This window comes from Microcebus murinus, chromosome 10 (genome assembly GCF_040939455.1).
Source record: "Microcebus murinus isolate Inina chromosome 10, M.murinus_Inina_mat1.0, whole genome shotgun sequence".
NCBI classification, from domain to species: domain Eukaryota; kingdom Metazoa; phylum Chordata; class Mammalia; order Primates; family Cheirogaleidae; genus Microcebus; species Microcebus murinus.
The window spans coordinates 58,514,278-58,539,800 of record NC_134113.1 but is presented as its reverse complement, the minus strand read 5'-3'; the positions used below and the strand labels follow the sequence as shown (position 1 = coordinate 58,539,800).

Genomic DNA, 25,523 nt, shown 5'->3' with positions numbered 1-25,523 from the left:
GTGCAGTGGGAAAAGCAAGGGCTTTGAATCTGTAGGGATTGGGTTTGAATTTCACTTCTGCTCCTTTCTTTCTGTTGGTCTTGGCTTAGTCATCTCTCTCCTCTAGACCACAGTTTCCTGATCATGATACCTTCAGTGCTGGATAGTTGGGAAGATTAAATGGGATAGAGGCAGATTAAAGATCAAGCCCAGAGCCAGGGAGATGGCATAAACCATTTTTTTTTTTTTTTTTTTGTCTTGCTCGTTTGCCCTGGGTAGAATACAGTGGCATCATCATAGCTCACTGCAACCTCAAACTCCTGGGCTCAAGCGATTCTCCTGCCTCAGCCTCCCAAGTAGCTGGTACTACAGGCATGTGCCACTATACCAGCTAATTTTTTCTATTTTTAGTAGAGAACAGGTTTTACTCTTGCTCAGGCTGATCTCAAACTCCTGAGCTCAAGTGATCCTCCCACCCTGGCCTCCTAGAGTGCTAGGATTACAGGCATGAGCCCTGAGCCACCGGAGCGGCCTTAAATAAACCATTATTAATACTCCCCACCCCTCTCCCATGCTGTTGAAACTCAGCATGACTCCTGGCTTTAGAAATTGCACCTGTGTCCTGAACTCCTCTGTGGAAATTCACTCTTGTAGTTCCAAACCTCCAGCCTTCAGGGCAGGCAGGCTGGTAACAGCAGGAGCCTGGTGAGTGTCCTGGCCTTGCCCTTCACTCCTCTGCCCTTCCATCGAGCAGACCATGATTAATAATAGTCAGTCATCAGAGCAAATCATTCCTACTGAGCGATGAAGGGACAGAGGGTACCAGAGAGGTCAGATTGGAGAGAAAAAAACATACTTGGAGGTACACAGGCTGAGCCAGAGACAAGCTGAGAGATACACAAGACAGAGAGAAAAAGCTGAGAGGAGACAGAGCATTTAGAGGGGCGGTGGGCTTAGAGGAGAGGGCATCGGGTTTTGAGTAAAAACACTTAGGTTCTAGATTCACCACTGGCAAGCCATGTGACCTTGGACAAGTCTCTTCATCTCTCTACACTCATTTCCTCTTCTCAAGATTAGACTGATGGCCTCTAGGCCATGAGGTTCCCTCCTAGCTGGCCTTTCTAGGTCAGCTTCCAGGCCTGGAGGACAGTGCTGAAGTTGAAGTTCCTGCCAACTGGGAGGGAACCCCAAGTTCAAGCACAACCCAGAGCAGAGGAAGGGAGGGCCAGGCAAAGGCAGTCATGATAAGAAGGAAGGCAGGAGGTGTTGGGGCCACTGGGAGAGGACTTATAAGGGCAGAGACAGCCAAGAGAGGAGGGATATTGGGGAGAGTAGAAAAGCCAGCCAGAGAATGACTAAGGGGCTCCCGGTATAAACAGGAGCAGGGAATGGACAGGGAGGGGGCCTGTTTGAGTTGGCCCTGGCTGGGGGGGATGGGCGGTGGAGTGGGGAGGAGGACTGGACTGGGCAGGACACTATGTCCCCTGTCCCCTACCAAGCCTTCAGGGAGGAGCTGAGTCACACACCTCCCTCCCTGCACCCTCCCCGCACCCCTCCCATCCCTATCTCCAAGCTCCTAAATCCTGGGAATTTCTAAAGAGTTTGCCTAGACTGAGAAATGAGAGAGTTTGATTCACACACGTGTGCTTTGCTGGGCTATACAGCTATCAGGCCTCAGCTCTTCTCCCAAAGTGGGTTCCCAGCTCTGTGGCTGGGTAGTTTTCACCTAGAGGTTACCTTGGTGGCAACACTGTGCTTAAGATCCTGACCCAGAGATTCCTTGGGTTCCTCGCCTGAGAAAGGGTCAGGACCTGCAGATGTGAGAGTGCGATGGGGGCCAGCATCATCGCCCCACAGCCTGACCAGCCGGCCTCTCCCTTGGGCTGCAGCTGGCTCTGGAGGGGGCTTTCAGAAAAAACAGATGGGTGATTTGGGACAGGAAGTAGAGTAGTAGTGTGAGGGGGAGAGTCATGGCAGGGAAAAAACACTGACTCTGGGCACTTTTACTCTGAGCCTCCCAGGCCAGAGTGGGGCAGAGGACTGAGGAGAGAGGGGACAGGGTTTGACTTTGAGGGTATTCTGGAAGGGGAGGAGTCCTGGAGGAAAAAGGGAGGAAGGAGACTGGAAAGGAGAGGAAGTTAGGAGAGAATCTAAGCCCTTTGGTCCCCCTCCCCCAGACTAAGATAAAGACTAGAATCCTGAAAGGTGATCTCATCACACAGAGCCAGAGCTGGGGGAAGGGGTGGGGAGGGGGTCACTGCCTTCCCTTACTGGAGTCCCTTCCTCTAATTCCACAGGGAGTCTAGGGAGAAGGGGGTCCTGGGTTCAAGGTCCCAATACTTAGAGCCAATAGAATCTTTGCAAGACACCCCACTACTACCACCACCACCCCTCACAATTCTCCAGGTTTGTAGCAATCAGGCCACTTTAATCAAGAAAGTACTGACGGCCCAGCCACTCCCATGCTTTTGGTCAACTGCCAAATCCAAGGAAAGAGCTGTACAGGTTTCCATATCCTACAACCAAGAAGGTGGTGAACTGGGGCGGAATCCCCCTGGTGAGTGACCCCAAACTCCTGGGTTTTCAATTCTAGCTGCTCTGCTCGGAGAGGAAGGCAGCTGAACTCGAGGAGCCGTGTAGGTCTTCTGTTAGGGTGACTGCGAGCGCTCTGTACTCCTGAGTCCCAAATCCAGCTGGCCAGAACCCAAGCACCCGGTGGCCCCAGAAGGCAAGGGGGAATCCCAGTTGGCCACATGCCAAAGGAGTCTCCTGTCTATTTAGACCCCAAAGTCTCCTCCCTGAAGCAGTGAGGGAGACCCCACACACATATACAGGCTCCCTCCACCCACCAGAGGTGATTCCTTTCCTCATTAGGAAATTCTCCGCTCTCTTTTTCCGACTCCTTTTCCGAGCGTTTACGTTGTACATCTGGAAAGGAGGGGAGAGGAAGGAGGGGGAAGCAGAGAGGAGGGGGAAGAGCGCAAACCCGCCCAGTCTGACCCAGTCCAGACAACCGGTCTCCAGCTGGGGCTGGGGAAACGGGGGTGGAGAGGTGCGGCCCCCCCACGCCCCTTCGGGGTGGGGGGCGCGGGCTCAGCGGTCCAGGACCCAGGAATGCCCCCCCGCCAGCCCCCTCGGCAGGCGGGGGGAGGGCTCAGCCCGGAGTTTGGCAAACTCCTCCCCGCGTTGAGTCATTCGCCTCTGGGAGGTTTAGGAAGCGGCTCCGGGTCGGTGGCCCCAGGACAGGGAAGAGCAGGCGCTATGGGGAGCCGGACGCCAGGGTCCCCTCTCCACGCCGTGCAGCTGCGCTGGGGCCCCCGGCGCCGACCCCCGCTGCCGCCGCTGCTGCTGCTGCTGCTGCTGCTGCCGCCGCCACCCAGGGCCGGGGGCTTCAACTTAGAATCGGAGGCCCCAGCAGTGCTCTCTGGGCCCCCAGGCTCCTTCTTCGGCTTCGCGGTGGAGTTTTACCGGCCTCGAACAGACGGGTGAGTGAGAAGGGTTGGACAGGATGGGGGTGGGGGGCTGCCTGGAGCGCGGCTGGGTCTGGAGGGGACCAGGGCTTGAGTTTGAGGGTGGAGTTGGGAAGGACTAGGGCTGGAGTTGGGGGCCTGCGCTGGAGTAGTTAGGGGACCGCGGCGAGAATGGAGGGGGGCCTGGAGCTTGGGGGAGATCGATGGGGAGACATGTGTCGGTGGGGAGAAGACGTGAAGCTGAAAGCTGGGGAAGCCCAGGCAGGGGTCTCAGGGCCAAGGGAGAAGAGCAGAGCGAGTGAACGGAGAGCTGAGGGTCTCGGCTGAGGGCTGTGGGCTGCTGGGACCTGAGAAGGTGGGGGCGGAGAGGGGCCGGGAGGCCAGGAAGAGCTTTGGGGGACACTGCTCGGGATCCGGGATCCACGGGGCCATTGTGCGGAGAGAACGGGTCGAGGCCGAATGAGCTATGTGCAGTGAGAGGGGAGTCAGAGACTGCGGGGGTCGGAAGGTTAAATGGGGGCCAGCCTAGTCCTCCCCTCCCCCTCAACTCAAACTGGGGAAAGGGCCGGCGGCTCTCTCCCCTTCCTCCTCTGTCTCCTACTCCTCCCTCCACCCCCAATCTGTGTTCAGGCGAGGGGATCCGAGAAATTGGGGAGAGCGCTGGGACCCTGGCACTGGGGGCGCTGGGGCTGGGGGCAGGCTCAGCCAAGGGCGGGTGCTCGGATGTGTCGGGAGGGGTGTGTGTGAGCGCGTGAAGGGGGGTGGGCGGTTTCCCTCTTCCTCTAGCTCTTGGGAGGAAGAGAAAAGCTGATTTCCTGTAGCTTGTCGGTTGGAGCTGAACTGAGACCATGACTTCTAGGGCTGGGGTAGGAAGCTGTGGAGACGCTGGCTTGCTGGGCCCAAAAGCGTCCGAACGAAGGACTCAGAATCCTGGAAGTCTCCAAGGAGGATCCTTATTTCCAACTCAGCAGAGCGACAAGCGGACCCAGATCCTGAGTGCCTAGAAAATGTGGTGCTCCAGGCTTGTGAAAACTGGAGTTAGCGCAGAAACATTAGAACACGGGTGTTTGTATAAATGGGTGAGGGGGGAACTGGGAAGGAAGAGAGGAAAGTGACTGCTCCTGGACTGGGACAGGGACGCCCCAGATGCCAGATTCCTGATCCTCCACAGTGACTGGAGTAAGCCTCTTTCTCCTACATCTCTGAGCTCTGAGCTTCCCCTCTGCTCACCACCACCACCCTACCCACTTCCACTGCCCCCACCGCCCCTGCCCAGTATCTAACCCAGTATCTCAGGGTTTGATAGGAACTCTGTCAGAAGTGACCTGTTTTTACACATGATACAGTTAACTGATCTCTACCCGATTTCTCTAATCTTTGGAGAAAAAGGGTTAATCTAGCTAATATAGAGGGGCAGATTTCTCCTTTGTCTGGAGGACTTGGGAATGGGAAAACAGAAAGATGGTTAGGGCCCAGCTGTTGATTCTGGGCTATTCAAGGTCCCCACCCACCCCCCACCCCACCCCCGTGGCCTTTTGCCCAAACCCCATTGCATCACCCCGGACTAGAGCCTCTGCTGGGCCTGGTCTCCCCTAGGCCCCCTCAAACTTCTTACCACAACCCTAATGGAATAGAAAGGAGGGAGGGAGGGAGGGGATGGAGTCTCCTCCCCCAGATCAAGGTATCTAGTTGTCTAGCAGTTAACCTTCCCCTTACCCACCCACCCCCCAAATAAGAGTGTTATTTCCCTTTTAAAGCACTCCTCTAAAACATCTGGGCTTTCACATACTCCTGGTCCCCTAGGTGTCTGTCTGGCCCCTGACCTGATCCCACAGTCCCTAAAGCCCTCTTCTAAAACAGGACCCAGCTTTCTCATCCTTTCCCCTCCTCTTCTGCTCATCTCCCCTCCCAAGAGAACCCAGGTGTACAACTTGCATTCCTCCCCTCTCATTTTCTTTTTACAATATCCTCTTAGAATAGTACTCCGAACATTCTGCCTCCCCAGTGACCTCCCTTCTACCACAACTAGGCCTTCAATGCCCTCCCCACAACACGGGATGAACAGCCCCTCACCTAGGGCTGTTGCCAGAGGGGGAAGGCCCCGGTGCTCTTGTTCTTTCCTGCATCACCTCTCTTAGAGAACACCAAAAGAGCATCAAAGGACAGGGCGAGCACCAAAGAGGTGACATGGTAGGAAAGAGCAAAGCTTTAAGTCACACAGAGCTGGGTGCTAGTCCCCACTGCTCACTAGTTCTTCCGATGACCTGGGGCAAGGTACCTACATGCTTGGAGCCTGGTCTTCCTATGAATATCAGACACCTACCTTACAGGGATGTTCTGAGGACTAAATGAGAAAATATACATAAAAGGCACTCGGTCCACAGAGAGTGATTACTACATGGGAGGTGTATGATTTTTATGGGGTAGCTCTTTCTGTTTCTGGTTCTCTCCTCCCTGGTGACCACCTAGTTCTTTGTTTAAGTATAGTCCCGTTTCTTACTTGCTTTTAGTACTTGCTTTTAATAGTGATAGTAACAATAGTCTCTCACATTTCTTTAGCACTTTCTTATCGATTTTTTCATTGGATTGCTACAGAAATCCTTGTGTTAAGCAGAAGAAGCATTATTGCACCATTTATAGATGTATAAAAACTGAGGCTTTGGGAGTCATAGAAATTCAGAACTAGAATTTAGTTTAGGGACCACTCAAAGGAAACCCATCATTTTATGAGTAGAGAATCCAAAGCTTGAAGAGCGGAAGTGATTGGCCCAGGGCACTTGAGAGCTTAAAGGAGGACCAGTCTCAGCTCAGCTCCTTATTCCTTTCTGCAGCTGCCACAAGTGGAGGCAGCTCTTCCTCTTCAGCCAAGCAGACACATCCCTTGTGAACACTCGGGAGGACCCACAACCGGGTGTCCTCCTCTGGCCTGTCCTGCAAAGGTTGGGCCCTGATCACTTGCTGCTCACCACCCCCAACCTTGTCTGGCCAAGGGAGTCAAACAGTAACTGAGTATTGAACAGGGACTTGGTTAATCAGAAGCCTGGCAGGGAGATAGTGGAGAGGAAAGGAGGGGATAAGTTGACAATGGGGTGGACCAGAACGCTGGCCTAGAAATCAGGATTCCTGGCTTCTGCTTCTTATGCTGGGAAGAATTCTGAGTGACCTTGGACATGTTACTTAACTTCTCTGGGACTTAGTTTCCCCTCTGTGAAATAAGGACATGGCACCAGATAAGCAGTTTTGAATTTTTCTCCTTATTCCATGGGGCACCCCGAGGCATCTACAATAAAGTCTTAAACCCAGAGGGTGCTCTCTACAGTGCCTCCCAGCTGTAGGAGTTTGTCTCCAAGGACCAACTCTAGAATGTCAGGGTTCTGAGGCTTCGAAATAAATTGTAGCAATTATTTCTTCCCTTGGACTCTATTTTGGAAGAGCTTACCTGCCAAATTGCATTTAGTAAGGAATAAATAATTTCTTTTCTCATTTTTATTAACCAAAAATATCCATAGCTGTCAGTCAGAGCTTCCAACCAGCCTGAGATAACCAGGTTCCCCACATGGGTTGATATAATTCCAGCCAAAAGCAAATACACTTTAGGTATAAATTAGCTTGGTCCACCTTATTTGATAAATGCATAATTTCTGTTTGGCTTTCTGAAATATTGAAAAAAGCCCAAGGACCCTCCTTTGTTACCTTCTTGGACCCCTGCTGCAGGATTTAGGCAGCAAGAACTATGAGTAGGAGAATAAGGACAAACTAGTCTCCATGCCATCCCTGGCACCAGGCACCTCACTTGGCATGTAGGGGGAGCAATATTTATTAGATTAACGGGGTTGCTGGGATTGAAGCCCTGCTGAATCTTCAGGTATAAGCCATGTGTAGTTGCAGGGGGAAGAGGGAACAGGTCTGTGTCTGTGTCACTTGCCTGCATTTCACACAGCTAGAATGGATGTGCCCATGGCCCATGGGGCTATGGGCTTTACAAGTTTTGTAAGCCCTCTCACCTTCCAACCCTGCTAGACTCCAGGTTACTTCTTCAGGCCATCCCAGGCGTTTCAGACTCAGCTCCTCTCCAAGAGCAGGGCGTTAGAGAAATTGGGAGTGGGAACAGGGCCCCTTGGCCTCAGCCCTGTGCTGAGGAGGCCAGGAGACTTTGAGATAACCTTGTTTTTTTGTTGTTTTTTTTTTGAGACAGAGTCTCGCTTTTTTGCCCAGGCTAGAGTGAGTGCCGTGGCGTCAGCCTAGCTCACAGCAACCTCATACTCCTAGGCTCAAGCAATCCTGCTGCCTCAGCCTCCCAAGGAGCTGGGACTACAGGCATGCACTACCATGCCCGGCTAGTTTTTTCTATATATATATTAGTTGGCCAATTAATTTCTTTCTATTTATAGTAGAGACGGGGTCTCGCTCTTGCTCAGGCTGGTTTCGAACTCCTGACCTCGAGCAATCCGCCCGCCTCGGCCTCCCAGAGTGCTAGGATTACAGGCATGAGCCACCTCACCCGGCAGATATAACCTTTTCACCCAGGAAAAGAGAAAAGGTATTGCCGAAGTCCACACTGAGTTAGCACCTGAACCAGAACTCCTGGCTCCTGGTCCAGTGCTCCTTTCACTGCTTCCTGTACCACAGCTTCTCTGGCCTAGTTCAGTTTGGTGGCCCTTTCTGCTTTCTGGAGCCTGAAGGCAGCAACCAAGTTCTCTGGGCACTGTTCCTGCTAAGACAGCGGTATACCAGCCCTGGGGCAAAGCGACCTCTTCCCATCACCAACCCTCACCTCCCAGCTGGATGTAATGCCTAAGTGAGAAGGGTGGGGCCTGGCAGGGGGTTGGGGGATGTGGGGTGGGAGACAAATGGAGAAGTGAGAGGTTGGAAACAGACAGGAAGCTACAGGCAGTAAACATTTCCTGTCCCCAGGGTAACCGAGGCTGGCACCTCCCATCACCATCCCCCATAACTTCAGGAACTCTCCCTCTTCTGCTTCCCCCCTCTTATTCCTCTGGACCCTGGCTTCTTTTTCCCTAGTTCCCATCTTCTGGCCCTCATAGATCCTTCCTCATTCCCTACCTCATTCCCCTTGGTCCTGCTCTCTCTGTTGTTTCCATCCCCTAATTCCTCCTGGTCCCTAACCCTTCCCAACTCAATGTACCTGGTCTTCTTGGAAGACATCCCCAGCTTTTGTGACCTTTACTATAATCCCCCATTTGGGCCTTCTTTCCTAATAAGAAAGGCTGAGGTGGCCATTCACGGTGGCTCACACCTGTAATCCTAGCACTTTGGGAGGCCAAGGCGGGAGGATTGCTTAAGGTCAGGAGTTCAAGACCAGCCTGAGCAACATAGCAAAACCCTGTCTCTACAAAAAATAGAAAAATTAGCCAGGCATGGTGGTGTGTGCCTGTAGTCCCAGCTACTCAAGAGGCTGAGGCAGGAGGATCGAGTGAGCCCAAGAGTTGGAGGTTGCAGTGAGCTATGATCATGCCGTTACTCTCATGCCTAGGCAATAAAGTGAGATCCTATCTCCAAAAACAAAAAAGAAAGAAAGAAAGGCTGGGGAAGGTATTCATGTATCAGGAAGGGGTAGGTATTGGGTGGGTTGAAAGCTGAAAGAGGAAAGAAACCAAAGAGATAAAGAGATAAAGAAACTTCTAAGATCTGAGATAAAGAGAAAGAGAGAGAACACCCAAAAAACAAAACCAAATGAACAAGCAGTCATAGGGGCAGAGGGACAGAGAAGCAGTGCCACAGGAGGAGAGAAGGAGAGCAGAGGCCAAAGCTGGCAGGGACATTGGCCCAGGGGACAGGTCGAATTGCCCAGGGTGCCAGATGCAGTCCTGGCGGGAGATCCCGGAGGGGAAAGCCGAGAGAGCCAAGAGTTGTGTGGAGCCTTGGAGGCAAGGAACCCAGGGATGGAAGAGGCAGAGCTGAAGGCAGGAAGATTGCCCAGGCCCTTAGCTAGGACCCCCCAAAAGAGGCAACCTTCTCCTCATCTCAGGGGGAACTGAGGCACTGTGTCCCAAACTAGGACCCCAGTAGATCAGGCTGTGAATTCAGTCTGCTGGAGACGCCATATAGGAAAGGGATTAGAGGGCTGAGATGGAGACCCAGCCAGAAAAGGGAGGTCCAGGCCAGGGCCTAGGGTGAGGGCAGGCCCAGGCCCAGGGGAACAATCTGTTTTCACCGTTCTCCAGCTTCTCTCTCCACCTCTGCTGCCTGATTTCCAAGACTCACATTTTCCTCCTACACGCCCCAAGGCTGAGCAGCTGGGCAGCTGAATGCCTGGGTCTTGCCCAGGGAAGGGATTTAGCTTGAACAAGAGGGTATGGGCTAGGTGAGAGGACCCTGAGGCTCCAAAGGACCCTGAAGTTCCAGGGCCTGCACTTCTAATCTTGGCAGGTGCATAGAAGAGATGGAAAAGCAGGGGTCCAGGCTCTCGGGCCCTCTTCCCCTTCCAGGAACTGACTGTGGTTCCTCCTCTCTTTAGTAACAGGGGAAGGTAAGAGAGAAGAGAGAGTGGTGGGAGGAGGGGAGGGTTATGTTAGTGACAGCGGCACATGGGGACCGCCTGACTCCAGCCTGTGCCTCTGGCATCTGTGGCATCTTCTGAGATATAAATACAACCCAGGGGGCACCTACCCCACCCTTAGCCAGCCCTGGCCTAGCGGCCTGGGTCCTTCCTGCCTCCAGAGACTGATGAAGAGCTAGGAGCCACCCTGAACGCCTTTCCCCTCCACAGGGTCAGCGTGCTGGTGGGAGCGCCCAAGGCTAACACCAGCCAGCCAGGAGTGCTGCAGGGTGGTGCTGTCTACCTCTGTCCCTGGGCCACAAGCCCCACACAATGCACCCCCATCGAATTTGACAGCAAAGGTAGGCGGATGAAATTCAGGGAGGGACTGGGGGAGGTGGGACTGCAGCCTGGGGGCGGGCCTGGGTGGGGCCTGGAGCAAGGGGTGGAGTCTGCTCTGTTTGGTGGCCAAGTGCCCTCCCAGCGCCAGCTTCGCACTGTGGCTCCCCATGGCACTCACTCCACGTTCCCAGTCCAGCCCAGCCCAAGGAAGGCGGGCGTGATTCAGAAACATGTGGCTCTCATTTCCCCTGAATCACCCACAACTCAGGGAGGCCAGGGCCATACCACAGACAAAGACAGGGAGAGTCGCAGACTATTCAGTTCCTTTAACTAAGTACTGACTAAGTGATCGTGCGTGGCAGGCACCGTGCTGGTGCTGCAGGGGTTGAAGGATGATTAAGCCACTGCCCTCAAAGAGCTCAAGGTCTGGGGTAGAGGTAGACACGGATGGGGAGAGGGATCGACAGCTATCACTTAAAGAGCACTTGCTCTGGGCCAGGCACTTTAAGTGTTGTGAGCACTTGACATATATTAGCCCACTTAATCCTTTCAACAACTGTACAAGGTATTATTATCCCCATTTTATAAGCAAGGAAACAGAGGTTAGGAAGCTTGTCCAAGGTCACACAGCTAGTAAATGGTGGAGCAAGGACCTGAGCGGGGCAGGTCTGTGTCCCCAGATAAAGACTCGGTGAGAGGACAGAGGGGGGACAGCATAAAACGGTGGAGACAGTGTAGTGCAGTGGAGGGTATGGATGGTGAAACAGACTGATTTTTTAAAAGCCTGGAAGATGAGAGAGGAATAAGAAAGGTTGTCATATAGAGGGCTTGGAAAAAGACAGAGAGAGAGAAAGGTCAAGAAAGGAGATGGAACGAGATGCTGTCAGAGACACAGCCCAGGTACAGACAAACAAGTGCAGCCAAAGGGTTACCCTCTTGGGAAATAGGCTCTCTTCCCCACCACCCTCCTGCCCCCACCCCGCTGCGGGCATCCTTGTCTCAGCTGGATGAGAAAGCAGAGGAAACCAGGGGTGGGCAACTCCAGAAAGCCCAGGTTCTGTGTGCACGTGCACACGCGTGTGTAGGGAGCATGAGTCAGGCTACACAATGCAGCACCCCACTCTCCTCTCCCAGTAAGTCACGGGCCTCAGGGCTTGGAGCTGTTCCGTGGGCACCCCCAGGCTGAGACTCGGGGTTGGTCTAGAGCTCAAGGTCCATGGCAGCAAGACTCCCCCTTCTAATTTCCCCAAGGCTCTCGGTTCCTGGAGTCCTCCCTGTCCAGCTCCGAGGGAGAGGAGCCTGTGGAGTACAAGTCCTTGCAGTGGTTCGGGGCGACAGTTCGAGCCCATGGCTCCTCCATCTTGGTGAGGAACAAGCGCACTCAGTGGCGAGGTGGCTAGGGGATGGGCAGTGGTTAGGGGATGGGCAGTGGTTAGGTAAGCCAGGCCTGGAGGGAGGGAGGGGCCTTATTGGACTAAACCTGAAGCCCCTCCTCCCGGGCCCTCCCAGGCATGTGCTCCATTATACAGCTGGCGCACAGAGAAGGAGCCCCTGAGCGACCCCGTGGGTACCTGCTACCTCTCCACAGACAACTTCACCCGAATTCTGGAATATGCACCTTGCCGCTCAGGTAGGGGCAAGAGGGGATCTGTGCCCCACATCTGCCATCTCCATGTGAGTGTCTCACATACTCAGGGTTGACTCTCCACAGCCCCCCAAGGGCCATAAGCCTTTATCCTCATTGTCCTTCATAGAACCCAGGGAGGCCCTTTCTTTGGTCTTTTCCTCTCTCACCTCCTTCCTCTTACAGATTTCAGCTGGGCAGCAGGACAGGGTTACTGCCAAGGAGGCTTCAGTGCCGAGTTCACCAAGGTGAGACGGTGGTCAGTGAGGGAAGGGGCTGTGGGTGGTGGACACAGAGGGATCAGGACCAGATGTCAGACTCCCCTCCTTTTACCCACAGACTGGCCGTGTGGTCCTGGGTGGACCAGGGAGCTATTTCTGGCAAGGTAAGTCCTTCTGCCGTCCTTTCGTTCTCTGGCACGCAGCCTCGCAGCCCTCCTCCCAGCCTGAAGTCGTCATTGCTTTTCTCCTCTGCCTTCTTGCCCTTCTCCCAATTATCCTCTTCCCTTTCTCCAGACTTACATATCCTGTTCTTCCCTTCTTCACATGCTTCCCTTCCTTCAACCAGACTTCAAAATCATACCCAGTCAGCCCCCAGAGCCCCCTCTTCCACCTCAGGCTCCATCCATCTCCTCCTCATCCTCTTCCCCAGGCCAGATCCTGTCCGCCACTCAGGAGCAGATTGCAGAATCCTATTACCCCGAGTACCTGATCAACCTGGTTCCGGGGCAGCTGCAGACTCGCCAGGCCAGTTCCATCTACGACGACAGCTACCTAGGTAAGCAGGCAAGTGGAGAGGGGATGGCAGGGGAGAACCTCACGTGCTCCTATCTCCACTCGCCCCTTGCCTCCCCTCTCCCACTCGGGCATCCCCAACCCCCTGCCATACTGTTGTGTGCATGATGACTACGAAGGCCCAGGCAATGTAGGGAAGGGATTGGGGGATAGGCCAGGACAGAGGGGTCCCTAAAGCAGGAACAGTAACATCCATTCACCTTCTCTCCCAGGATACTCTGTGGCTGTGGGTGAATTCAGTGGTGATGACACAGAAGGTGAGTGTGTTCCCAGTCTGGGGCCAAGGAAGGGAGGCAGACAGATACCAGGACCTGAGGGCCCATGAACTTGAACACTCCCCATTCCTGTCTGCTTCCATTTCCCCACCCTTAACCCATAACTTTCTCTTCTCTTTGCAGACTTTGTTGCTGGTGTACCCAAAGGGAACCTCACCTATGGCTATGTAAGACCCAGCCTGACCTCTCACTTCCTCTCTTCCGCTGGCTAATCACAGAGAGCCATGCACGGCAGTTTGGGAGGGCTTGAAAAGTGGCGATGAACACAGGCTCTGGCGTCAGAACTGGGTGCAAGTTCTGGCACTTACTCTGGCTGCGTCATGCTGTACTCTCTTCATACCCTGCTTCCTGCTTCACCTCGCTAAGCCTTATTCTTCTCTGTATGACGGGATAATAATAGTCCTGACCTCACAAGGCTCTTGTAAGGTGAAATGAGAAAATGCATGTGAAAGTACTTAGTGAGTTGTTAGGCAATGTTGAGTGGTAGCTGTTATTATTAGACCATGACAAGTGCTTTAAAAAAGATACAGGTAAGGGCCGGGCGCGGTGGCTCACGCCTGTAATCCTAGCTCTCTGGGAGGCCGAGGCGGGCGGATTGCTCAAGGTCAGGAGTTCAAAACCAGCCTGAGCAAGAGCGAGACACCGTCTCTACTATAAATAGAAAGAAACTAATTGGCCAACTGATATATATATAAAAAATTAGCCGGGCATGGTGGCGCATGCCTGTAGTCCCAGCTACTCGGGAGGCTGAGACAGAAGGATCGCTCGAGCCCAGGAGTTTGAGGTTGCTGTGAGCTAGGCTGACGCCACGGCACTCACTCTAGCCTGGGCAACAAAGCGAGACTCTGTCTCAAAAAAAAAAAAGATACAGGTAAGAAGGCCATAGGAGTTCATTCAATTAAGAACATTTATTGAGGCAAGGTAAAAGCTAAGAAGATGAATAAGACATCATACCCCATCTCATAAGATGCTTCTAATCAAGTATGTAAGATAAGACACACATACAATTATAATCTAAGGTGGAGCCACTATTCATGAGCCCCTCAATGCGTTGGGTATTGTCCATTCATGATTTCTATTCTTCACAAGTCTATGGGGTAGATGTTACCATTCACATTTTATGTATGAGAAAACTGAGGTTCTAAGAAACCAAGTAAGTTGCTTGGTTACCCAGTTAGTAAATAGTCACCCCTAAGATTACCCAGTTAGTAAATAGCTGGATACAGATTTAAAATCAGGTCTGTTTTATTCCAAAGTCAGCATTCTTTCTGTACTTTTATAAATTTCAGAAAAGTAGAGCTAGGTGCAGTGGCTTATGCCTGTAATCCCAGCACTTTGGGAGGCCAAGTTAGGAGGATTGCTTGAGGCCAGGAGTTTGAGAATAGCCTGAACAACATAGCAAGACACTGTCTCTACAAAAAATAAAATAATAGCCAGGCATGGTGGCACATGCCTGTAGTCCCAGCAACATAGGAGCCTGAGTCAAGAGGATTGCTTAAGCCCAGGGGTTCAAGGGTGCAGTGAGCTATGATCACGCCACTACACTATAGCCTGGGCAATAGAGCAAGACCCTGTCAAGAAAGAGAGGAAGGGAAAGGAAAGGAAGGGACGAGACAAGGAGAGGAGAAGATTAGGTGTTACAGCAGTTTAGGGGAAGAAGTAACCTCCTTTCTAGGGAGAGGACAGATCAGAGAAGGTCCTATGAAGGATCAGCGTAGATGAGGCAGGAGGGCATACTAGGCAGGAGCATAAAAGAGATAGAAGAGAAGGAAAAAATTTCAGCCCACTTCAATAGACTCGTTGGCTCATTGAGGATGAGGAGAATAAAGGAAAGGTTGAGCAAAAACAGATAGGTTAAAGCCAGATTCTTTAGAGCTTTGGAGGACCAGCCAAGCAGCTGAGACCTTGGGCAGTGCCTCCAGGGAACCACTGGATTTCCAAGCCAGAGGAAACCATCCTAGATCCACTCTAGGGCAATCAATCCGTCTGGCTGCGGTGGGTAGGGGGAAGGGTGCCTTCAGGAAAGGGGGCACCCAAGGCAGGGATGCTGTGGAGGCAGCTGTCTAGCAGTCCTGGGAGAGGGCTCAAATCAGAGACACAGCAGCTAAAGTTGGGAAGCGAACAAAGGTTCAAGAGACTTGGGGGCCTGGTGGGGCCAGTGCTAAGGGGGAGACAAGAGTGTGTGTGGTTTGGGGGACTGAAGGAAGAGGGATGACTCAGGTTTTGAACATGATGGGTGTGAGGCCCCAGTGTGCATTCAGTCATAATTACTGAGTGCCTGCTGCTCGCCAGGCTCTACATCAGGCTCCTGCCCCATTGATCTTACATTCTAGTGGTAGAGATGGACAACAAACAGACAAATATGGGATCTGTCAGTAGTCACTAAGTGATATAAAGAAAAACAGAGAAGCGTGGGGGAGCTACCCAGCATAGCGATGGGAATGTGAGGGAAAGCTCAGGAGGGAGTTAGGGACACAGGGTCTGTGTCTCCAAGGAATGCCTGCCCCTGAGCGTCCTGTACCCATCACTCCTCCAACCATAGGGTGGTCTGGGAGTGCAGGACCAATGGGCCTACCTCTTCATCCCCCAGGTCACCATCCTTAATGGCTCAGACATCCGATCCCTCTACAACTTCTCAGGGGAACAGGTAAGGACAGCCCAGCTTGGCCCTCTGCCAACCAAACCCCTGCCCTGACCCAGTCACACCAGCCCAAGTTCCCAGCCTCCCTGAAGTCTCTGAACTGCCTCTCACAGTCCCCGCTCATCCTGTTTCTTGACCCCTCTGTCCTGACCCAGTGCTGCCCCTTTGTCCTCCCCAGATGGCCTCCTACTTTGGCTATGCAGTGGCTGCCACAGACATCAACGGGGACGGGTGAGCACTGGGAAAGGGACACACCATGATGCCCTCCTGGATCCAGGAGGGTAGAGTGTGAATGGGACAGAAAATGCAAGGAGGTTTCTCCAGGGCTTCTTCTCTGGATTCTCACTTACACCTACATTTCTCTTGCTCAAGGACAAGGAGAGAGCTGGGAGCTAAAGATCAGAGACCTCAGGTCTTCTGACTTGGTGGGAGGGAGCCTGGGACCCAGGATACCTAGGATCCCTAGCACTAGGATTGGGGGAGGGGTGGCAAGACAGGGTATCTGAACACCTGGGTTTGCTTCCCCCTCAGGCTGGATGACTTGCTGGTGGGGGCGCCCCTGCTCATGGAACGGACAGCTGATGGGCGGCCTCAGGAGGTGGGCAGGGTCTATGTCTACCTGCAGCACCCGGCTGGCATAGCACCCACACCCACCCTTACCCTCACTGGCCATGATGAGTTTGGCCGATTTGGCAGCTCCTTGACCCCTCTGGGGGACCTGGACCAGGACGGCTACAATGGTAAGCACCATGGCTCAGGGAGCTGAGGACGAGTCGGGGGCCTGAGTCAGAGGGGGCTTGGAGTGGGTCTCTGTTAGCTAAGATACCCAGAGCCCCATGACTTCCCAGGGACCGGTATAGACTTTGATCCCAATGTCTGGGTCTTAAGGTTTGAAGGGATTAGAACACAGGATTGACAGATGGGGAAGAATAGGATCCTAGGTCTTCGGGTCTGGTGATAGAGATTTGCACTCCAGGATTCCTGGCCTGCTGACTGTTATGTGTTCTGTGTCTTGCAGATGTGGCCATTGGGGCTCCCTTTGGAGGGGAGACCCAGCAGGGAGTAGTGTTTGTATTTCCTGGGGGCCCAGGAGGGCTGGGCTCCAAGCCTTCCCAGGTTCTGCGGCCACTGTGGACACCCACCCACACCCCAGACTTCTTTGGCTCTGCCCTTCGTGGAGGCCGAGACCTGGACGGCAATGGATACCCTGGTAAGTTGTGCCTGAGGCCCCTTTTGCCTTAGAATTCCCTGGTTATTGACCCCTAGCCCGTCTTCTGCACCTTTCCTAAGCTCCTGGGTGCAGTTCTGGCATAATGCCACCAGATGGCACTGTCTTCTCACATCAGCCTCCAGCGATGAAACTAGAAGGGATTAGGAAGAAAGGATCCTGATTTGGGGCTTGCTGTAAGGGGTGGTTTCTTGACTTCTTGCAGATCTGATTGTGGGGTCCTTTGGTGTGGACAAGGCTGTGGTGTACAGGTACGAACTCCAAGGGGTTGGGGAGGCAGGCTGAGACAGCTGGGAACTGGGAATCTCTCCGTAGGGCTAAGGTTGGGAAGGTCAGTGCAGGGGACACTGGCACCCTGGGGCTTGGGCGTCAGGTTCCCATGCACAGGTTACAGTCTGCATCCTCTTTACCCCACTCTCGGCAGGGGTCGCCCCATTGTGTCTGCCAGTGCCTCCCTCACCATCTTCCCCGCCATGTTCAACCCAGAGGAGCGCAGCTGCAGCTTGGAGGGGAACCCTGTGGCCTGGTGAGCTGGGGCCTAGGAGGTGGCAGAGATCTGAGCCTGGGATACCTCAGTCTGTGCCTGGGGGTGGGCAGGGGTACCAGGTCTGCCCTAGGAAGGGGGCATGGGGGTGTCCTGGTCTGGGAGGATCCTTAGGTAGAGGATAGGGTGCCTGTTCCTGTTGGATTCACCAGCTTTATTCTTGGTCTTTCTCCAGCATCAACCTCAGCTTCTGCCTCAATGCTTCTGGAAAACACGTTCCTGACTCCATTGGTGAGGGAGACTGCCTGGATCTCTCTGGCAGTGGGACAGGAAATGAAGGGACTGGGGACCTGGACACCTGTCTTCTCTCTGAATAGATTAAAGTAAACAGGCAGATTCTTCTTATATGTCCTTGGCTGCAGGCTTCACGGTGGAACTTCAGCTGGACTGGCAGAAGCAGAAGGGAGGGGTACGGCGGGCACTGTTCCTGGCCTCCAGACAGGCATCCCTGACCCAGACCCTGCTCATCCAGAATGGGGCCCGGGAGGAATGCAGAGAGATGAAGATCTACCTCAGGGTATGGTCCTGAGGGTGGGGTATGGACTGGTCAGGGAGGGTGGCCACATAGAATTTAGGGCAAGAGATTGGGAGATTACAGTGAAGGGCTTGGGATTCCTGTGGTGGCTGAGAAAGGGGGCCCTTCTGTCGAAGGGGCTGGGAACCTGGCTGCCAAGGCCTCTGAAGCAATAATTGGGCCCTAAGTGGACAAAGGGAGATATAACTAGCTAAGGAGCAGGACCATCAAGTCCCAGAGTCTCCTAACTCTGAAATCTCTCCCCTGGCCCCAGAATGAGTCAGAATTCCGAGACAAACTCTCCCCAATTCACATCGCTCTCAACTTCTCCTTGGATCCCCAAGCCCCTGTGGACAGCCATGGCCTCCGGCCAGTGCTACATTACCAGAGCAAGAGCCGGATAGAGGACAAGGTGAGGACGGGGTAGGGAGGAGGGGCCTGGGAGGACAGGGGCCTGGAGACCAGAAGGTAGGGCCCTGGAGAAAGGAGAACCTACAACCAGGCACGGGTCTAAACTCCCCCTCTCAAGGCTGCCCTGCTCCCCAGGCTCAGATCCTGCTGGACTGTGGAGAAGACAACATCTGTGTGCCTGACCTGCAGCTGGAAGTGTTTGGGTAAGTGGGGTCTGACATTGAGCCAGGCAGCTCCAGATGCACCTGGCATCTGGAAAAGTAGAGGAGGGACATATTAACTGTTTGACCTTCGGAAGTTACTGAAATTCTCCAAGCTTCAACTTCTTCATCTGTTTAGTAGGCATAATAGCATTTATTTCTCTGACTTTTGGGAAGAATTAAATGCAATAATGTACATAAAGCATCTAGCCTACTGCCTGCCATAGAGTTGAAACTCAGTAAATGGTGTCTATTATTAGTGTATTATTATTGTTATTATGGCCCATTGTCCTGGTTTGAGGATGAATTCTCCAGTGTCCCTTACCCTGTGTGCCCCCTCCAGAGATCAGAACCATGTGTACCTGGGTGACAAGAACTCCCTGAACCTAACTTTCCATGCCCAGAATGTGGGTGAGGGTGGTGCCTATGAGGCTGAGCTTCGAGTCACGGCCCCTCCAGAGGCTGAGTACTCAGGACTCGTCAGACACCCAGGGGTAAGAGTGGACTCTCAGTGGGGGTTGGGAGAACACCCCTCCAGAGAGGGCACCAAACCCTGACCTGCACCCACCCCACCTCCAGAACTTCTCCAGCCTGAGCTGTGACTACTTTGCTGTGAACCAGAGCCGCCTGCTAGTGTGCGACCTGGGCAACCCTATGAAGGCGGGAGCCAGCGTAAGTCTGGATGTCAGAGGAGAGGGGGCCGGAGGGAGAGAGGACCTGCGGGCTGTGACCAGCCAGTGGAGAGCATAGCTGTGGGATAGGGAAGGGGGGCCAGGATGGGAATGAGGCAAACACTCAATCTAACAGCCCCTTTTTCCTCCCTCCCTGTCCTCCAGCTCTGGGGTGGCCTTCGGTTCACAGTCCCTCATCTCCGGGACACTAAGAAAACCATCCAGTTTGAATTCCAGATCCTCAGGTGGGCAGCGGGTGTGGCCAGGCGGGGCTGAGTCGGGAGCGGAAGGGAGGGCCGTGCACAGCTGTCCTGGCTGGGCTCCAGCACCGCCTCAGTCTTGCCTCCATCCCACAGCAAGAACCTCAACAACTCGCAAAGCGACATGGTTTACTTCCGGCTCTCCGTGGAGGCTCAGGCCCAGGTCTCCCTTAACGGGTCAGTGCCAGAGCAGAACAGGGCCTTGACTGGGAGGGGAGACAGCCTTCTAGGGAAGGGTGTATATGAGGTCCCTTCCACGCTCCTCTAAACCACCCTCCTCCTTAGTGTCTCCAAGCCTGAGGCAGTGCTGTTCCCGGTGAGCGACTGGCATCTCCAAGACCAACTTCAGGAGGAGGGGGACGTGGGCCCTGCTGTCCACCACGTCTATGAGGTGAGCAGGAATACGAGTCCAGGCTAGAGGGAGTAGAGGGGCAGGGCAGGAATGAATGATGGGATAGTAGGAGCTAGTCTGAGTGACAGGCGGCTAGGACCAGAGTGAGGGGGCCTGAGAAGAAGAAGAGGAAGAAGGGGTGAGTGTCAGGCAAAGGCATGGGCAGGGTCCTGGGAGAGACAGCCAGAGGAGAGAATTGAGTGACTTAGAACAGAAGTGCCTTCAAAGGTATTGATTAGAGAGGATTTCATCCCTGCCCACTGGTTACCTCCTTCACGGCTGAGATAGGAGCCCCGCAGCAGGGTGCAGTGGGCCATGGTGATCTAGGGTCTCGGTGGGGCAGAAGCATCCCATCCCTTCCTTCTCCTGATGATTGTGTTCTTCTCTCCTCAGCTCATCAACCGGGGCCCCAGCTCCATTAGCCGGGGCATGCTGGAGCTCAGCTGTCCCCAGGCTCTGGAAGGTCAGCAGCTCCTCTATGTGACCAGGGTTACAGGACTCAGCAACTGTACTGCCAGTCACTCCCTCAACCCACAGGGCCTGGAGGTGAGGGGCCTGGATGCTGGTAGGGGGGAGCAGGCCTAGGGAACCAAGGATGAGGGGTTGGGGAAGATTGCTGGGGACCTGGAAGGGGCAATGAGGATGTGCTTATAGCTAGGACCAAGGCCACGGGAAGAGGGTCAGAAAGCCCACTGACACCTCAGAGCCCTGGGAGGGAAGACCTTTATCCACTGCATTTCTGTCTTTCTACCCGAAATATCCTTCCTTCATTTCCTGGCATACCTCTAGAGCCCAGCTCTGCACCACCTCCTCTGGGAAGCCTTCTTCAGACTGGTTCTTCTGGGCCCTAATACCTGTTTTATAGTTCATTTACTCATTAGCACTTAATTAAATGAGTGCCTGTACTGAACACCGTTAGGCTCAGGAAATATTGCACCAAACAAAATTGACAGAGTCCCCATGTTCTGGAAGCTTACACTCTACTGGAGGGTGATAGACAATAAAAAGTAAAAAGAGAGAGAGAAATTAACAGGTATTGCAAAGTGATGAAAGTGCAGTTTTAATATTCCGTGGGGAGACTGGACACTGAGTCATCAGGGAAATCCTCTTGAAGAGGTAGCTGCTCAACTGAGGCCTGAGAGCAAGGGTGGAGCCACCTGTGAACACTAGGGGAAGAGCATTCCAAACGGAGGCAGGGCCAGTGCAAAGGCCCTAAGGCAGGAACAAGGACCTAATTTTTGTTGTTGTTGTTGTTACCTGCATTTGTTTCTTCCAAGGACCTAATTATTTATTTACATATCTCTTCCGTGTAAACTCCAAGAACCAAGTTTTATTCATCTCCCTATTTTACTACTGAGCTCAGTTACTTGCACATAGGAAGTGGGTGGACAGTTGGCTGGATGGATAAAGAGGTAGATAAAAGAATAGTTTGAAGCTGCATTCAAACCCAGGTGCAGGCCAACTTGGACGCTGTAATGAGATATGAATGGCAGCAGTCTCCTCCCTCTTACAGTTGGATCCCGAGGGTTCCCTGCATCACCTTCAAAGACGGGATGCTCCAGGCCAGAGCCCTTCCTCCTCAGGACCTCGGATCCTGGTAAGTCATCCTGGGAATGAGGTCTGAGCCCAAGCGTTGAGTAGCTATTTGGGTTGTCAGAACCACCAGAGGGGCAGAACTCCAGGTTCCAGTCTCCCCTTTCTTCCCAGACATGCCCAGAGGCGGAGTGTTTCAGGCTGCGCTGTGAGCTCGGGCCACTGCACCGACAAGAGAGCCTAAGTCTCCAACTGCATTTCCGAGTCTGGGCCAAGACCTTCCTGCAGGTGAGGGAGCCTTACCTCAGCCCTGACCCCTGAGCCTACCTAGACTGACCTTCCCCTTTCTCTACTGCGCTAGCCACTTCCTCTTTGGTGAATGAGACCCAGGCACTCCAGCTCCCCTCCCTCACCCTTGTCTAGGCCAAGCTGTGTGTCCTTGGCGCCACCTAGTGGCCACACTGGGAGCAACACAACAGCCTTTTTCCTGGCCCATTCACAGAAGGAGCGAGGGCTGAAGGGAGATCAGTGTGCAAAGAATGATAGAATTTCTGACAGTGAGAGGGAAAGTGAATCCATAGAGGAAAGCATTTGTAGGAAGAATAAAGAGCAGTCATTTATTGGGTGCACACTATGGGCCAGGAATTTCCCTGGATGTTAACCCACATTAATGATTCAAAAAAAAGTTTTGTATTAAACATATAATCATCTAATTATACTTATGTAGTTATGATTATTCAATTACACATTTATTATCTCATATAATACATCAAAAGAGACTCAAGTCCGGGTGCGGTGGCTCACGCCTGTAATCTGAACACTCCGGGAGGCCGAGGCAGGAGAATCGCTCAAGGCCTGAGCAAGAGCAAGACCCTGTCTCTGCTAAAAATAGAAAGAAATTAATTGGACAACTAAAAATATATAGAAAAAATTAGCCGGGCATGGTGGCACATGCCTGTAGTCCCAGCTACCCAGGAGGTTGAGGCAGGAGAATCGCTTGAGCCCAGGAGTTTGAGGTTATTGTGAGCTAGGCTGACGCCATGGCACTCTAGCCTGGGCAACAGAGTGTGACTCTGTCTCAAAAAAAAAAAGAGACTCAAGAGGGGATAAGTCCAAAATAGGGAGAGATCGCAACCTGAGCCAGACCATGAAGAACCCTATGTCCTCTAGATCCCAAAAGGGGCTGCCCTGACCAACTTTCCCTCACCCACAGAAAGAGCACCAATCATTTAGCCTACAGTGTGAAGCTGTATATGAAGCCCTGAAGATGCCCTACAGAATCCTGCCTCGGCAGCTGCCCAAAAAGAAACTTCAGGTGAGTCCAGGGCCAGACGTCTGAGCCAAGGAAGACAGGGCTCAGAGTGCTGGAACTAGGACTGAGATATGGGTGGGAGTTGGAGTTATAACTATTTATTGAGCATTTACTATGTGCCAGGCACTGTGCAGGTGTCAGAGATATAATAGTAAGCAAGATCAACATGATATCTTTGTTCCTGGGGTTCACAGTCTAGTGGGCAATAACAACATTGTGTGACAAGTGCCATGATATTTATGAAAACACATTATAGGAACACCTGAATCTAGTCATGCTGGGTTAGGAAAGGCTTCCTGGAAGAAGTGATGTTCAAACCTTAAAATCTGTATCCCCATAATATGCCGAAATAAAAAAAAAAAAAAAAAAAAAGGCCGGGCGCGGTGGCTCACGCCTGTAATCCTAGCTCTCTGGGAGGCCGAGGCGGGCGGATTGCTAGAGGTCAGGAGTTCAAAACCAGCCTGAGCAACAGCGAGACCCCGTCTCTACTATAAATAGAAAGAAATTAATTGGCCAACTGATATATATATATAAAAAATTAGCCGGGCATGGTGGCGCATGCCTGTAGTCCCAGCTACTCGGGAGGCTGAGGCAGAAGGATCGCTCGAGCCCAGGAGTTTGAGGTTGCTGTGAGCTAGGCTGACGCCACGGCACTCACTCTAGCCTGGACAACAAAGCGAGACTCTGTCTCAAAAAAAGAAGTGATGTTCAAGCTGAGACCTGAAGAATAAATAGGAATTGACCAGTTTAACCATTCAGGAAAGGAATATTCTGGAGGGAAGGAATAGAAGATGTGAAGACCCAAAAGTAAGAGACAATATTGCATATTTTAGGAACTTAAATCGTCAGAATGTTGTTAGCTCAAAATAAGAGGAGGGAAGTGGCTCTAGATCCAATGACAAGTGGGAGCCAAGTGTAGGGTAGAAAGAATTTCTGGGTTCTCAGTAACCTAACCCAACTTGCTCACCAGGTGGCCACAGCCTTGCAGTGGACCAAGGCAGAAGGCAGCCATGGTGTCCCACTATGGATCATTATCCTAGCTATCCTCTTTGGCCTCCTGCTCCTGGGTCTACTCATCTACATCCTCTACAAGGTCAGCCACACCCTGCCTATGACTTGGCCACCCTCTCATCAGGCTCTGTCCTTGTCCTGGCACAGTCCCAAGTATCTACCCCTCAACCAATTCTCCAGCTGTATACCCCTACCTCTGTCCTGGCTAGATGCATCCCATTCTGACCCTTCCTATAGGATCCCTCCCTTCATTCTGCAGCCCCTGGCTCAGAAAAAGTCCTCTAGACTCAAGATAAATTTGTCTATATTTGCAAAATCAGTGTAACCCAGAGATGGCAAATATATGGCATTCATGCTGTCATTTTTTCCCCAAAATTTATGGCAGCCATCACTAATTGATTGTATCCTAGAAGTGGCCTGAAAATCTTTCTCAAGAGGCAGCCACTACTAGGCAATCAGCCTTGGCACTTGAGTTCAAACCGATTTGCCATTGCTGGCTTCACTGGGGGTATTTTTAAGGCACTGGTAAAAGATACTCCTATACAAAACCACCCCCAATTTTAGCCCTCCTGGGCCCATTGGACCCAGTAGAGGTATTCTTAGCCTGAACCCAGAAGCCAGTTTTGCTGGATATAGAGGTTGGAGGCACTAGAATCCTCCTCATTCCCTCTTGGAATAAGAGCTGGGGAGAAATGGGAGCCAGAATACCTAAACTCTCTCTCCTTTCCCCTTCATCAGCTCGGATTCTTCAAACGCTCTCTTCCATATGGCACTGCCATGGAAAAAGCTCAGCTCAAGCCTCCAGCCACCTCTGATGCCTGAATCTTCTCGATCCCAGACTCCCAATCCAGAAGACCCAGTTCCCCCACCCTCAGGATACTGAAAGTGAGGGGACTGGGCACTTCCTGAAGGTGCTGAGGGCCAGGGAGAAGTTCCTCTCCCCAGCCCAGAGACATACTTGAAGGGCCAGAGCCAGGGGGGCGAGAAGCTGGGAGATCCCTCCCCCCCATGCACTGTGAAGGACCCTTGTTTACACATGCCCTCTTCATGGATGGGGGAACTCAGATCCAGGGACAGAGGCCCCAACCTCCCTGCAGCCTTTGTGTTTTGGAGAGAGTTTCTTGAAAACAACTTGGAACCATAACTGGGGAATCCATTCCCAGTTCTTGGGCCAGACATGCCACAAGGACTTCCTGTCCAGCTCCAGCCTGCAGAAATCTGTCCTCACCCTTGCCAGAGATCCAAAGGAAGCCTCCAGCTAAGAACCTGGAACTTGGGGAATGAGACCTGGCAGCTGTGGACAGCCCTTGCCCTGGTGGGCCAACAAGGAACACTAACTATGGATGGTGCCCCAGGACCAGCTCAGGATAGATCCCAAACAAGGATCGATGCTGGCCCAGGACCCAGCTCCAGGGGAAATCAGAACTCAAATGGGGCCAGATCCAGCCTGGGGCCTGGGGTTGATCTGGAACCCAGACTCAGACATTGGTAACCTAATCCAGGCAGATCCAGGACTACATGTGGGCCTGTTCCAGACTGGCCCACCTCACCTCTGACTTAGGAGAAGTCAGGAATTGCCCAGAACCCTGAGGGGGCCATGATGGCAACAGATCTGGAACCTCAGCCTGGCCAGACGCAGGCCCTCCCAGTCCCCCAGAGAAAGGGGAGCCCAATCCTGGGCCTACAGAATTTGGGTTCTGCCTTCCAGCTGCACTGACGCTGCCCCTCTTTTCTCTGCCCAACCCTTCCCTCACCTTGGCTCCAGACACCCAGGACTTATTTAAACTCTGTTGCAAGTGCAATAAACCTCACCCAGTGCCCCTA

The 25,523-nt window shown here is 52.9% G+C and overlaps 1 protein-coding gene across 1 annotated transcript; it reads left to right on the top strand.

Annotated features, from left to right (window-relative positions):
* Positions 1 to 2,982: 2,982 nt before the first annotated feature.
* Positions 2,983 to 25,523, top strand: ITGA5 (integrin subunit alpha 5). Its single transcript, XM_076007329.1, has 30 exons — positions 2,983 to 3,464; positions 10,180 to 10,310; positions 11,542 to 11,654; positions 11,800 to 11,920; positions 12,101 to 12,162; positions 12,254 to 12,299; positions 12,566 to 12,691; positions 12,921 to 12,965; positions 13,107 to 13,150; positions 15,574 to 15,630; positions 15,803 to 15,855; positions 16,156 to 16,364; positions 16,643 to 16,834; positions 17,058 to 17,103; positions 17,277 to 17,378; positions 17,572 to 17,627; positions 17,759 to 17,913; positions 18,185 to 18,322; positions 18,457 to 18,524; positions 18,865 to 19,015; positions 19,101 to 19,193; positions 19,358 to 19,437; positions 19,549 to 19,629; positions 19,738 to 19,843; positions 20,237 to 20,389; positions 21,357 to 21,440; positions 21,551 to 21,664; positions 22,590 to 22,691; positions 23,659 to 23,781; positions 24,438 to 25,523. Exons 1-30 carry the CDS (start codon positions 3,094 to 3,096, stop codon positions 24,519 to 24,521), a joined length of 3,306 nt encoding a protein of 1,101 aa, XP_075863444.1. The 5' UTR covers positions 2,983 to 3,093; the 3' UTR covers positions 24,522 to 25,523.